Source organism: Varanus komodoensis, unplaced genomic scaffold, assembly GCF_004798865.1.
Source record: "Varanus komodoensis strain SLA01 unplaced genomic scaffold, ASM479886v1 scaffold51, whole genome shotgun sequence".
Classification (NCBI taxonomy): Eukaryota; Metazoa; Chordata; class Lepidosauria; order Squamata; family Varanidae; genus Varanus; species Varanus komodoensis.
This window is the reverse complement of record NW_025336100.1, coordinates 3,381,955-3,396,162: the sequence shown is the minus strand read 5'-3', so window position 1 is coordinate 3,396,162 and position 14,208 is coordinate 3,381,955. Positions and strand designations below refer to the sequence as shown.

Below are 14,208 nucleotides of genomic sequence, written 5' to 3'. Positions count from 1 at the left end.
CACTACCTCCATTTCTTCCCCATCTGTTTGCCAGGAAGTGATAGGAGCAGATGCCATGATCTTAGTTTTCTTAATGTTGAGTTTCAAGCCAACTTTTGCGCTCTCCTCCTTCACCCGCATCAAGAGGCTCTTTAGTTCCTCTTCACTTTCTGTCATTACAGTGGTATCATCTGCATATCTGAGGTGGTTGATATTTCTCCCAGCAATCTTAATTCCAACTGGTGATTCATCTAGCCCCACCTTTTCTCATGATTTGCTCTGCATATAAGTTAAATAGGCAGGGCGACAGTATACAGCCTTGCCAAACTCCTTTCTCTATTTTGAACCAATCAGTGGTTCTGTGTCCAGTTCTCACTGTTGCTACTTGACACGCATATAGGTTTCTCAAGAGGCAAATAAGATGGTCTGGTACTCCCATCTCTTTAAGAACTTGCCACAAATTGTTGTGATCCACACAATCAAAGGCTTTAGCATAGTCAATGAAGCAGATGTTTTTCTGAAACTCCCTAGCTTTTTCCATGATCCAGCGTATGTTGGCAATTTGATCTCTAGTTCCTCTGCCTCTTAAATCCTGCCTGTACTTCTGCTAGTTCTCGGTCCACATACTGCTGGAGCCTAGCTTGTAGGATTTTGAGCATAACTTTGCTAGCATGTGAAATGAGAGCAATGGTGCGGTAGTTTGAACATTCTTTGCCATTGCCCTTCTTTGGGATTGGAATGTAAACTGACCTTTTCCAATCCTGTGGCCACTGTTGAGTTTTCCAAGTTTGCTGGCATATGGAGTGTAGCACTTTTACTGCATTGTCTTTTAAGATTTTGAATAACTCAGATGGAATACTGTCACCTCCACTAGCTTTGTTGTTGCTCAGACTTTCTAAGGCTCATTTGACATCGTGGTTATCAGGGACATTAAGCTCTTTCTTGTATAGTTCCTCTGTGTAATCTTGCCACCTCTTCTTAATCTCTTCTGCCTCTGTTAGGTTCCTGCCATTTTGGTCCTTTATCATGCCCATCTTTGCATGAAATGTTCCCTTCATATCTCCAATTTTCTTGAAGAGATCTCTAGTCTTCCCCATTGCATTGTTTTCCTCTATTTCTTTGCACTGTTCATTTAAGAAGGCATTCTTATCTCTTCTAGCTGTTCCCTGGAATGCTGCATTCAGTTGGGTGTATCTTTCTCTTTCTCCCTTGCCTGTCACGTCCCTTCTTTCCTTAGCCATTTGTAAAGCTTCCTCAGACAGCCATTTTGCTTTCTTGCATTTCTTTTTCTTTGGGATGGAATTAGTTGCTACTTCTTGTACAAAGTTGCAAACCTCCATCCATAGGTCTTCAGGCACTCTGTCTATCAGATCTAATTCCTTAAATCTATTTGTCACCTCTACTGTATATTCATCAGGGATATGATTTAGGTCATACCTGAGTGGCCTAGTGCTTTTCCCTACTTTCTTCACTTTAAGCCTGAATTTTGCAACAAGAAGCTCATGATCTGAACCACAGTCTGCTCCTGGTCTAGTTTTTACTGACTGAATAGAGCTTCTCGAAGTCAATCTGATTTCTGTGTTGACCGTCTGGTGATGTCCATGTGTAGAGTCATCTTTTGGGTTGTTGGAAAAGAGTGTTTACTATGACCATCGTATTCTCTTGACAAAATTCTACCAGGTTGTGCCCTGCTTCATTTTGTACTCCAAGGCCAAACTTGCCTGTTATTCTGGTTATCTTTTGGCTTCCTACTTCAGCATTCCAATCCCCCATGATGATAAGGACATCTTTTTTTGGTGTTAATTCTAGAAGGTGTTGTAGGCCTTCATAGAACTGGTCAACTTTAGTCTCTTCAGCACTAGTGGTTGGGGCATAAACTTGGACTACTGTGGTGTTGAATGGTTTGCCTTGGATTAGACCTGAGATCATTCTGTCATTTTGGAGATTGTATCCCTGTACTGCTTTTCCTACTCTTTATTGACTATGAAGGCGACTCCATTTCTTCTGAGGGATTATTGCCCACAGCAGTATACCTGATGGTCATCTGAATTAAATTCACCTATTCCTGCCCATTTTAGTTCACTGATTCCTAAGATGTCAGTGTTCAGTCTTGTCATCTCTTGTTTGACCATGTCCAGCTTGCCTTGATTCATGGATCATACATTCCAGGTTCCTCTGGAGTATAGATCTTTACAGCATCGGACTATCCTTTCACCACCAGATACATCTGCAACTGAGTGTCCTTTCGGGTTTGATCCAGTCACTTTATTCTTTCTGGCACTACTAGTACCAGCCCTCCGCTCTTCCCCAGTAGCATATTGGGCACCTTCTGACCTGAGGGGCTCATCTTCCGGCGTCATATCTTTTCGCCTTTTGGTACTGTCCATGGGGTTTTAATGGCAAGGATACTGGAGTCGGTTGCCATTTCCTTCTCCAGTGGATCTTGTTTTGTCAGAGCTCTCTGGTATGACCTGTCCATCTTGGGTGGCCCTGCATAGCATACCTCATAGCTTCATTGAGCTATGCAAGCCTCTTCGCCATGACAAGGCAGTGATCCTACTTGCATTATATGCATATTTATGGCTACCATTTTGTCTAATATGTTTCTCTTCATTTTAGGATAGCTGCCTACTTTATTGAACTTCTTATGCAGCACCCCCTTATAAGTTTCTGAAGAATACTAGGATGCATCAGAAAGCAATCTAGAAAACATGAATCTAAGTGATGAGTTCATGTTTCATGTGAAATTATTAAAAATTTCACATTCCCAAAATCCACCTGCCCATAAATTACAAACTGCAGATAGTAGTGAACAGTATATATTGCATATGTTATACATACCTATGACAAAGTTTAATTTATAAATTAGGCACAAATAGACATTAATATCAATAACTAATAATAAAACAGAATAATAAAAGTTATGTGAATGTGCTCTCTTTCTCAAATATTTATTGTACTGTACTCACCCTCAACTGAGATGACTACTAAGTGACTAGAAGTGGACGTGCTGCACAAAGGAATGATTTAACATCCTGGACAGGACTGTATGAGATTTCATCACATTACTTAGAATTGTGCACACTTTAAAGATTGAATATTTACAGCATTTCTAGAATGTTCTATTTAATTTTTTTGGACTGCTGTCAAAAGTGGTTAATTGAAAGAGCAGTTACCAAAACAGCGGATATGGGGCTTTTACTCTGTGTGTGTGTGTGTGTGTGTGTGTGTGTGTATCCATGTACAACCCTAAACCATTCTAAACTAGACAAACACCAGTTATCTCTCTGCAAACACAACCAGAAGAAAATATATAGGAGTAAAGAAACAAATGCAGGGGAAAAATCATGAAAGGGTAAGAAGTATTGTAGCAGCAGACCAAAATTCATTAAGTAACAAGATAGCAAAATAGGCAGCTGCGATTCTTTCTGGCGATACATAAGGAGCGGGAATTGTAGAGGGAAGGTCTAGATTGTAGCAAGAAAGTTAATTAGAACTATTATGAGTTTGGATGGAGCTTTTACGCATGGTGTTCCAGCATTCCTTACTTTGCTGGGAACAACATTTATGTATTTATTACATTTACATCCCACATTTTTCCAGGGAGCCCAAGCCAGCTTCCATGGTCTTTACCTGCCCTCCATTTTATCTTCACAATAACTCTGAAGTAAGTAAGTCTACAATCAGTGACTGGCCCAAAGGCATTGAATGACCTTCACGAATGAATGAGAACATGAGGGAACTTGATGAATATAAACACATAGCAAGGAATTGCAGGGATGGCATCAGGAAGGCTGAAGCAAGAAATGAACTGAGAAAAGTAAGGGATGCTCAGAACAAGAGAGCCTTCTTCAGATACATCCGAAACAAAAGACGTGTGAAAGAGAAGGGTGTGCAGCTACTTAAAATGGATGGCAGAGTGATAACAGATAACAAGGAAAAATTGGGGGTGCTCAATCCCTACTTCACCTCAGTCTTCTCCTGTAAGAAAATCTACAACCAAGAGGAAGTACCAGCTGAAAGTGAGGGATGGCAGTCTAAGATTGACAAAGAAATGGTCAAGGCATACCTAGATGGAATAAACATGGTCAAATCTCCAAGGCCCGATGAACTGCATTCCAGAGTCATAAAAGAGCTAGCAGAGGAACTCTCAGAACCACTGGCTATCATCTTTGATAAATCTTGGAACAGAGGAAAAGTGCCAGACAACTGGAGAAGGGCTAATGTCCCTATCTTAAATGAAGGGGAAAAAAAATGAACTACAGACCAGTTAGTTTGACATCAACCCCTGGAAAAAATCTGCAGCACAATATTAATAAAAACAGTTTGCAAGCACCATAAAGAAAATGCAGTGATTAATAGAAGCCAATGTAGATTTAGCAAAAATAAATCCTATCAGACTAATTTAATTTCATTTTTGACTGGGTAACCTTCCAAATGGACAGAGGGTACACTGTGGACTTAATCTACCAAGACTTGGGAAAGCTTTTGACATAGTGTCCCATGATGTTCTGATAAGCAAATTAGCAAAAAGTGGACTTGATAGAAAAGAATGCTCATCTATGGCACCTTCTGAAACTGGATGGAAGGGAGTATTGCAGGGTTCAGTCCTGGGCCCAGTGCTCTTCAACATCTTTATGAATTATTTGGATGAGTAAAGGAAAGATAATCAAATCTGCAGATGACACAAAACCAGGTGGAATAGCAAACACCCTCGAAGACAGAATGGAGAACCAGGGCAATCCTAAGAAACTAGAATGCTGGGTGGAAAGTAACAGAATGAAATTCAATAGTGTCAAATGCCAAGTCCTTCACCTAGGAAAAAGAAATCAAAAGCATCAATACAAGATGGGGAATACGTGGCTCAACAGAACTGAAAAGGAAAAAGACCTTGGAGTAATTGCGGACAATAGGCTAAACATGAGCCAACAATGCGATGCAACCACCAAAAGGGCAAATGCTATTTTGGGATGCATTGATAGAAGTATTACTTCCTCACAAGTAGTAGTGGTATAGTTCCCCTAGTGAGGTCTAGTGAGGTCTCACTAGTCAGACCTCATCTGGAACACTCTGTCCAGTTCTGGGCACCACAGTTGAAGAAAGATGCAGAAAAATTAGAAATGGTCCAGAGGAGGGCAGCAAAAATAACCCAGTGTTTGGAAACACTGCCCTATGAGGAGAGACTGAGAGAAAGGCAGGTTGCTTACCTGTAACTGTCATTCTTTGAGCGGTCATCTGTGCATTCACACATAATGGGTGCTGTGCCTGCACAGTGCCTGTAGCCAGGTAGACTACCAAAGCTTTAATGGATTTTGGCGGGAACACTGCACCCCTCCCCCGCAGTGCTATAGAAGGCAGAGTGCCCGCCATTTCCCTCAGTCTATGGAGACCGTCCAATCACCCCCTGGTGGTGAGAGTGGTAAGCTTGAGGAACCACTGGTGAGAGAAAAGGGCTGACAATATGGTAGGTATATACCCCTATGGGGGAGACACCAAGACAGGGGGAAAAGGAAGGGAGAGTCTCCTGTCCCAGCCACTGACACTGAGTGCTGCCGGCAGGTGGGTTGTGTGAATGCACAGATGACCACTCAAAGAACGACAGTTACAGGTAAGCAACCTGCCTTTCTTCTTCGTAGTCTCTGTGCATCACACATAATGATTAGCAAGCTTACCAACTGGATGTGGGTCGGTGACATCAGAGGAGAATCGAGGAGAGGACAGCACAGCCAAAAAAGCAGTCCTGTCTGGCCCGCACATCGACTCTGTAATGTCTGATGAATGTGCAAGGAGTCGTCCACATTGCTGCCTTGCAAATGTCTGGTAGCGGGATGCCCGCTGCAAACGCCGAGGAGGCAGCCACAGCTCTGGTGGAATGTCCCTTGGGAGCGACCAGGAGGTCCAGCTTGGCCAATTGGTATGCCAGTTCGATAGTTTGAACAATCCACTTAGAGAGTCTTTGTGAGGAAAACGCGGTGCCTTTGTCGGATTTGGAGTATTTAACAAAAAAGCACTTAGTCTTTCTGAAGCTCTCAGTATGGGACCGATAAAAGACTAGGCATTGACATACATCGAGAGAGTGGAAAGACTTCTCTATCGGGGTCAAGGGAGTCAGGAAGAAGGCTGGTAGGACAATGTCCTGATTGACGTGAAAGGGTGTAGCGACCTTAGGTAGGAACGCTGGGTCAGTACGAAGGACCACCTTTTCCTTATGAAAATTAAGGTGGGGCGGGTCTACATGGAGAGCACAGAGTTCGCTTGCCCTTCTGGCGGAAGTAATGGCGACAAGAAAAGCAGTCTTCCACGATAACAGTCGTAGGTCATTTGTCATCATGGGCTCGAAGGGGGCCCTGGTAAGGGCTTGTAACACCACTGAGAGGCTCCAGGTTGGGACCGTGGGGTGGGTTGGAGGCTGAAGATTCTGTAATCCTTTGAGGAAATGGCGGATGAGTGTGTGAGAACACTGAGGATCTGGATAATGGGCCCCAAAAATGGGAAATCGCCATGATGTACACTCTAATTGAGGTGGGCTTAAGCCCATCTTGATGTAGGGAGAGCAGGAAGAATAGGATATTCTCGATGGAAGCTGAATGAGGAGGGAACTTGTTGGTCTCCGCGAAGGCGGTGAAGCGTTTCCACTTAGACTCATACAATCGGTGGGTGGCTGGTTGTAGAGCGGATTGTAGTATGAAGTTAATGTCCGACTGTAGGGAGGTCGGGCTTGGTATGGCTGGAAGAGACTCCATCAGTACTAATGGTGGTTCCAGTACCGATAGGCAAGTAGCAGTCATCAGGACTGACGAGTTTGTCGGGACCAAAGTCAGGTGACAGGGAACATTTAGTGAAGGAGCCACGTGGTGAGATTGAGTGAGTCGAGATTGAGATAACGGATTGCCCCTCCTCCTGTGTGATCAGGTGTGGGACCCATGGTAGACGAACAAAGGTTCAGCAGGAGATGTTGAGAATGGTCGGGAACCAGGGCTGGCATGGCCACCAAGGTGTAACAAGAATGCCCTGGGCTTTGTCATGGACAGCTTTTTCTAGGGTCCGTGTGATTAACGGGATCGGAGGGAACGTGTAGAGAAATGAATCCAACCAACTCACCATCATGGCGTCGCCCAGTGAATTCGGGCCCCTTCCTGCCCAGGAGCAGTAAGTCTGGCACTTCGAATTGGTGGCTGTGGCAAACGGGTTGATGGACAGGGTTACGGCCAGATGGGCAGGTGGTACCGACCTTGTGCCGCCCTGCTTGTTGATGTAAAAGATGGTCACAACATTGTCGGAGGCTACCTGTACTGTTCGGTTCCGAAGAGTGGGTTTGAAGGAGCGAAGCGCTTGGAAAACCGCAAGCAGCTTGAGATAATTGATGTGCTTGGTCTTTTCATGGGCTTGCCAGGTGCCTTCTGTACAGAGGTTGGCACAGTGTGCTCCCCAGCCTGTAAGGGAAGCATCGGTATGGAGTGATACTGTCGTGCCTGGCGGCTCGACAGAGACGTCACCTCACGAGAAAGAGTCAAATGTCCAAAATGAGAATCAGACATTAGAGCAAGATGACTTATACTTGGGGCCCAGTAGCCAAACGGCCCCTCCACAGCCCGACTCTGGAACGACTGAGCAAATAGGTCCCCCACATCCTGACACTTTGCCCTCTGAACAAACAGCCCCGTCACGGCCTGATCATGAGGCTTCTGAATGGGAGGCTTCTCCTCATTCGGACTCTCAGGAGCACAAGCAAGATACTCCCCCTCCCCCATCTCCTGATGCTGTGACTCCTGGACAGGGTCCAGGAGATACAGCAGGCATGCCATCTTTAGTTGATGCTAATCTTGGACGTAGTTTAAGATGCTTGGAACAAAAAGGAACACAAAACAGAGGTGAGTCCCGCCCAAGAGTGGAAAGACGTGAAAGGAAAAGCTAATCCCACGTGGGCTCCCCAGAGTCTTCACAAAGGGGGAGGCAACTGATCCGTTAAGACCTTTTCATTAGTGCTTATCTGTTGTATTGTAAATCTTGTAGAAAATAGCAATAACAGACTTTAGTTTTATTGCCTGCTGCTGTGTGAGTTAATTAGATACGTGAGTTACGGCCTCATGATAGATACCGAGGGCTGCGGTTGGTGGAATGGCATGCCTACTGAGAGATTATCCTTGTTCGTCCACCAAGACAGAGCTTGAAGAACCGAGGCATCCCTTATGGAAATAAGCATCTCTTAAGTCCAAAGATGTGAACCAATCTTCTCTCTTGAGTAAGGGGAGGATATTTTGAAGGGGGGTAATGCAAAATTTTTTAGTTGTAATAAATGTATTGACGCCCCGTAGGTCGAGTATAGGGCCTAGACCACCATCCCATTTCGGGACCGTAAAATATCTTGAATATAAGCTGTGGAGCCCCTCGGAATGGGAGATTGGCCGAATTGCTCCTTTACGGAGTAGTTGGGAGACCTCATCTCTGCGAACCTCCAATGGGGAGGTGTATTGGATCGGTCCAGAGGGGGGCACGGTATCAAACTTGATTTTATATCCATTCACAATGATGGAAAGTACCCATTTATCAGATGTGATGGACTCCCAAATGGGGAGTCAGCCTTGTAGCCGGTCCCCAAAAGGGAGTGGGGAGGGTGGAAAAGGGGAGAGAATATCAGATCGCGTGTCTCGTCAACGCTGCCGCTTGGCGGGTTGGCAGCCATGGCATAGTTGGTTTTGTGCAGCAGGTTGGCCCCGGTTGTGTTGCTGGCATGGTTGGTATTGTTGGCGTGGCTGATAGCGATGGTAAGGCTGGTATCGAGGGTAGCGAAATTGTGGCCACTTACGACAGTTGGAATTTGGGATCTCCATCTTCTGAGCAGTAGCTCGACCATTGTAAATGTCCTCAAGCTTATGGTCCGTGTGGTCATGGAAGAGGCCGGAACCATCAAAGGGCATTCCCTTGATGTGCCTCTTTGTCTGGTTGGGCAAGTTGCAGAAACATAGCCAGGCGTGTCAGCGCAGGGTGATGGATCCGACGAGTGCATGAGAGTCGAAATCGACATGATGGCGAGGCGTGGTGAGCTGCTGGATAGAGAGCTGCATGGCCTCCTGGATGAAGATGTGGGCCAGGTTGTGCTGTTGCTCCGGAATAGTGGAGGTGATGGATTCCAGCCATTGCATCAGAAAATACTGATATCTGGCTATCATTGCCTCGTAGATGGAAATCCGGAGACCCAGCCCCATGGCCGTGTAGATGCGGTGCGCCATTAAATTGATCTTCCTGCTCTCTTTGTCTCTTGGGGTCGAGTGCTCTCTGTTGTCTCACCCCTGGGACAATTCGACCACAATCGAATTAAGTTTCGAGTCCTTCAAAAGGAATGGTATGTCCTGCTCCCAAACCTTGTACATGGATTTGTACCTCTGAGACATCGGATGCGGCTGGCTAGGGAATTCCTAGGTGTCTGTCATAGCCTCCCAGAGGGTGGTGATGAGTGGGATGAAGATAGCAGAAGACTGTTCCTTATGAACAATGTTGTAGAAACTGTCCTTGTTGGTACTTAGCCAGTGTTCAATCTCAATCTCCAGCAACTGGGTTAGGTGGGCCATGAGTTTGCTGAAAGTGGTGTAGGACTCATCTGGGGACCCAGGTCCCTGGTGGAGATGACCGCATCAGTAGATGTAGAGAGTTGGTCTGAGTCCTCAGAGTCCAAGTCATAGAGGTATGGAGGGCTGGAAGATGACTGGACTAGGGACAGAGGAGGACGAAAAGTTGCAGGCACCGAGGTGCAGGGCGCTTCAGTACTGGTGGGATGGGATTGACACCTGTGCTCCGGTGGCATGGGGTAGTAGCCATACGGAGGTGGATAGTTCCAGTAGTAGGGTCGGGGTGGCTCGAACCCCGCATAGGGCATCGGGACCCAGCTCCTGGTGGATTGGCCAGAGGTGTGGTGATGGCAGTGAGAGTCGGCTGGCGGGGGAGGCCTCGGAGATGCCTCTGGTGACAACGGCATCGATGTCAGTGAACGAGCCAGCTGATGGCTCGGTATCGACCAAGGTGGTGAGTCTCGGATTTCCCTAGACATCGATCCATGGATCATAGGCTCAGGGGGATCCAAGGCCATCAGAGCCAGTAGTGTGACCCTCTGAAGGGATCCAGGCAGCATAATTTGCATGACAGCCTGTGGTGTCGGTGTCAATGGCATCGGTACTGATGAGGCTGTCAGGGCCGATGGAGTGGTTGAACCTGAGTCCTGGTGCGGTTCTTGAGCAAGCCTATGGTGCTTATGGCTGGCCTTGTTGGTTTTGTCCTTCTTAGACCTTTTCGGGACCGCCAGATCACCCTGCCTGGTGTGCTTCCATTTCTCCTTTTTTTTGAGAGAGAGAGAGGAGGAATGGGAGGAGCAAGTGATCTTCCTGGAAGCAGCTCCCTCAGATGGTGGACGAGGGGAGGTCACCATGGAGGGGCCAGCTGGAGCGGCCTGGGTGGCAAGCTCATCCTAAGCTATGGGGGCCTGATCCCAAAGGATCTTCCTCAGCCAGTTCTCCCGATTTTCCCAGGCTTGTTTAGTAAATGCCTGACAATGGCTGCATTTGTCAGTGCAATGTCCTCCCAAGCATAGGGGGCAAAGCTCATGTGGGTCCATTGGAGACATTTTGGCCCCTCATCTAGAGCACTTTCGAAAGGCCACGGGCTGAGCCATCGAGAAAAGAAGATAGATGATAGTAGAAAGGTAAGAACTTTTTTTTAAGGAGGAAAAAGATTGTTTAACTAGGGGAGGTAAAGTAATAAAACTTGGATTATCTTAACTAGAAGAGGAAGAGAAAAAGGTGATTAGAACAAAGAGCAAGAAGATGCAATGAACGATAATGAACGGCTCGAGGCAAAGTGATCGGTGGTTGAAAGAAGACTGATGGAAATGGCCGGTGCTCACCATTTATAGCACTGCAGGAGAGGGGTGCAGAATTCCCACCAAAATCCATTAAAGCTTTGGTATTCTACCTGGCTACAGGCACTGCGCAGGTGCAGCACCCATTATGTGTGATGCACAGAGACCATGAAGAAGAATTGAGTGTGTTCATCCTTGAGAAGAGAAGACTGAGGGGGGATATGATATCCCTCTATAAGTACCTCAAAGGCTTTCACAAAGAGGAAGGTCAAGACCTCTTCTTGCTGATATCAAAATGTAGGACATGGAATAATCAATTCAAGTTGTGACAACTCAGATTCAGTCTAAATATCAGGAAAAGTTTCCTTACTGTCAGAGCAATACAACAGTGGAACTAGCTGCCTAGAGAGGTGGTGGGCTCTTCCACACTAGAGACATTCAAAAAGAAACCATTCAGCCATCTGAGTAGGACAGCTTAAACTGGTGTTCTGCAACAGCAGGGGATTGGGCCCAATGGCCTTTATGGGTCTTCCAACTCTACTATTCTATGACTCTAAGGTCTGAGAGAGAGAGTGAGAAGCAATCCTGTACACCTATGGTCAACAGTTTTAAGAGTTAAAGGTATGGAGTAGAACTATTCATGTTTTTCCACTTTAGTAAGAGAAGACTGAGGGAGGTGAACATGATATCCCTGCTGTTTATAGGTGAACAGGGCAGGCATGAGTGTTTCTATGGTTATCTAGGTTGGTCCCTAACAAGGCTAAAGTATGCACACTATTTTGAGTTGTTTAGGAAAATAGCCTCAATACCTCTTTATTCTGCTTTGCTTACAGTGATGGATCATGGCTTCAGCTAGTGGAAAGGTAGCACTGAATGACTGAATATGGGCAAGGAGTTGTAGTGCAATAGTTAGGCACAGAATTTTCATGCACAAAGTCCAAAGTGGATTGCTCAACGATCTGATCAGTATAAGGTGGATTGATATATTCCTAAACACTTACCATGGTCTATTACCGAGCAAACACTTGGAAATAGTAAATACAAGCAAACTCACTTGTGCAGGCCATTGTGGGTGGATCAGATTCCCTTCTGAAATAGTGCTCTTCACAAATGCAGGAAGTTGAGGCTTCTTCATGGGTGTAACTATGTGGGGGGCATTTGGTGCACATCTGATTCTGGGGCGAGTCTTTAAAGAATCCCAAATGGCATGCTGCAACAGAAGAACCAACATTTAAGAGTACTTTCCACCCCCTCACCTGTGTGTCAAGATCATCATGTTCATAACCCTAAAAATTGGACATTTCCCAATCCTTGAAACTAGGAACATAACAAAAGTGAAATTGGTGACCATGTTGGATCCAGTATAAGAGCTACATATGATTACACTGTTCAGCAATACAAAATGTCTTGTACTGGGATGACACAGATTTATATGTTTCCTCACTTGTTACCAGCATCACATAAAGAGAAACAAATGGAATACAGCCTGATATAGACCAGATAAAGACAAAACAGGAAATGCAGCAGACAGAAGGGTCTTACACAAGGCAATGTCTAGGCTCCTTGAATGTCTGATTTAGCCAGTGCAGAGGTCTCATGTAGCTTGCCATCCATGGGGCTGATTTTGCATTCTTCTGTTTCCTTCTCTGTTAGCCTTTGTCCATGAGCACACATCCCTAGAAAGTTCACTAGGCTAGGTCTTGACCTCACTATATGGGGTCCCTAAGAGTGATATTACTCTTCATCTATGACTTCTATTGTCCTGTCCAGTGCCCACAAATGCTCCGTTGTCAGTTCAGTTTAGTTCAAGAATCATCTGTTCAAGGCTGCGAGGTGTGTGTGTTCAAAGTGCCAAGTCAAGTGGGAGTGTGCAAAGAATGTCCAGGAAATGAGCCAATAAACTGAGATACCAATTAGTCTTCAGGAAAGTAAGGAATGTGGTTAGCAGGGTTTGTTGTTTGTCACAAGGGCAGGCTCAGTCTGATCAAATTTATAGCCCTTGAATTGGCATGGAACACACCCCCTGGCAAGGCTGTGTGCTCCTCCTTCTCTCCAAGGGTGAATTCCCTCTGCCTTTGCCTGGTTCCTGCTACTGTGTAACCCCAGGGACTTCATATGAGGGACCTGGCTGCCCTTCCAACAGAGAGCAGTCATTCACAGCCTCTGTATTTGGCTGTGGCTCCGGCCCACTGCACTGGCTCTCCTCATCTGAGGAATCCTCTTCCAGGTAGGACATGACATCTGTGTGCTAACACTAAGTGCACTACTTTACAGAGGAGAGTCCCCTATTTTGGACTGCTTGCAAAGGACAGTCTTATATTTGAAGGTGTCCTCTATATTGTGGGCCCTCTAATCTAAGTCTGGTTTAAAACTGAATAACCATCAGGAGGGAGAACAGCCAAGGGCCTGAAGTTGCCTATCAATAGTTTGCACCTGCACAACAGATTGACCAGACATGCAGATCACCCAGTTGATTTTCTTCACAGAGATAATTTTCTTTTTGGTGATCCGTAAGTGGCTGGCAAGCAAAGCAACATAAGTAATCTTTCTAAGTATGCTGCACAGAAAAGCTGCCTCCCAGCAAACAGATGAACCAACTAGTGATTATAACCAACTAGTAAGAATGTCACTTTTTCCAGTTGGCATGCTGTTGGGTAGCTGTAACATAGCAACATAAGAGGAAAAGAATTACCCCATAGACTTATGCTTTTTTCCCCTGAAGCATAAATTAATGAATTTGAGAATGAATTAATTTGTGTGGCTAAATATTCAAAGGAAAAGGCAATCTGCCCAGGTTTCTTAATAAAGAACTAAAAAATGTTGGGGCTGCCTTCCTTCTAGCAAGAAACCTAACAAGGGGAAGAGGAACTCTTTTTGCACACCTGTTCAAAACTTGTTACAGCATTCTTCCCTGGTGAATACAGTTGTTCAGGGCCTTAAGAAGAGCCATCACAGTTATTGCTAACACATTCATTCAAATGCAAAGTAAGAGATACAGAGTCTCTCTTTTACATCAAAAGAAGGGTGCTGAACCTTCCACCTCCTCCAACCCACCTCATAATAACTCCTTTCCCCCACAAATGAGTTCAAACAGTAGAGATGAGCTGGGCCTAGAGGGCATATAGGGTGACAGACAATAGGCAATAAGCAAGAAAGGGTAATGTGAGATCTAGCCACCCACCACTTGATTCTTAAATAGAGCAGATCCAGACAGTTTGCACTTCACCGTAGCTGAGATTTTGTGCTGTCCAACTGCTCTTCCTGAAAGCAGAAGTGGTTAAGCAACCCATAGAACTCCGATAAGTTATTTGGTTAGTGTCATGAATCACAAACTCAAGTTTATCTCCTCCCTGAAAAGCCAAAGAAATAACCCAGAGTTT

The 14,208-nt window shown here is 45.4% G+C and overlaps 1 protein-coding gene across 1 annotated transcript in view; it reads right to left on the bottom strand.

The window, feature by feature from the left end:
• The window catches only part of EPHA5 (EPH receptor A5), a 262,453-nt gene that overhangs the window by 136,875 nt on the left and 111,370 nt on the right, over positions 1-14,208 (bottom strand). Inside the window, exon 5 of the mRNA XM_044447269.1 lies at positions 11,883-12,038. Coding sequence (XP_044303204.1) covers positions 11,883-12,038 — 156 coding nt within the window. The remainder of the gene's footprint in view (positions 1-11,882; positions 12,039-14,208) is intronic.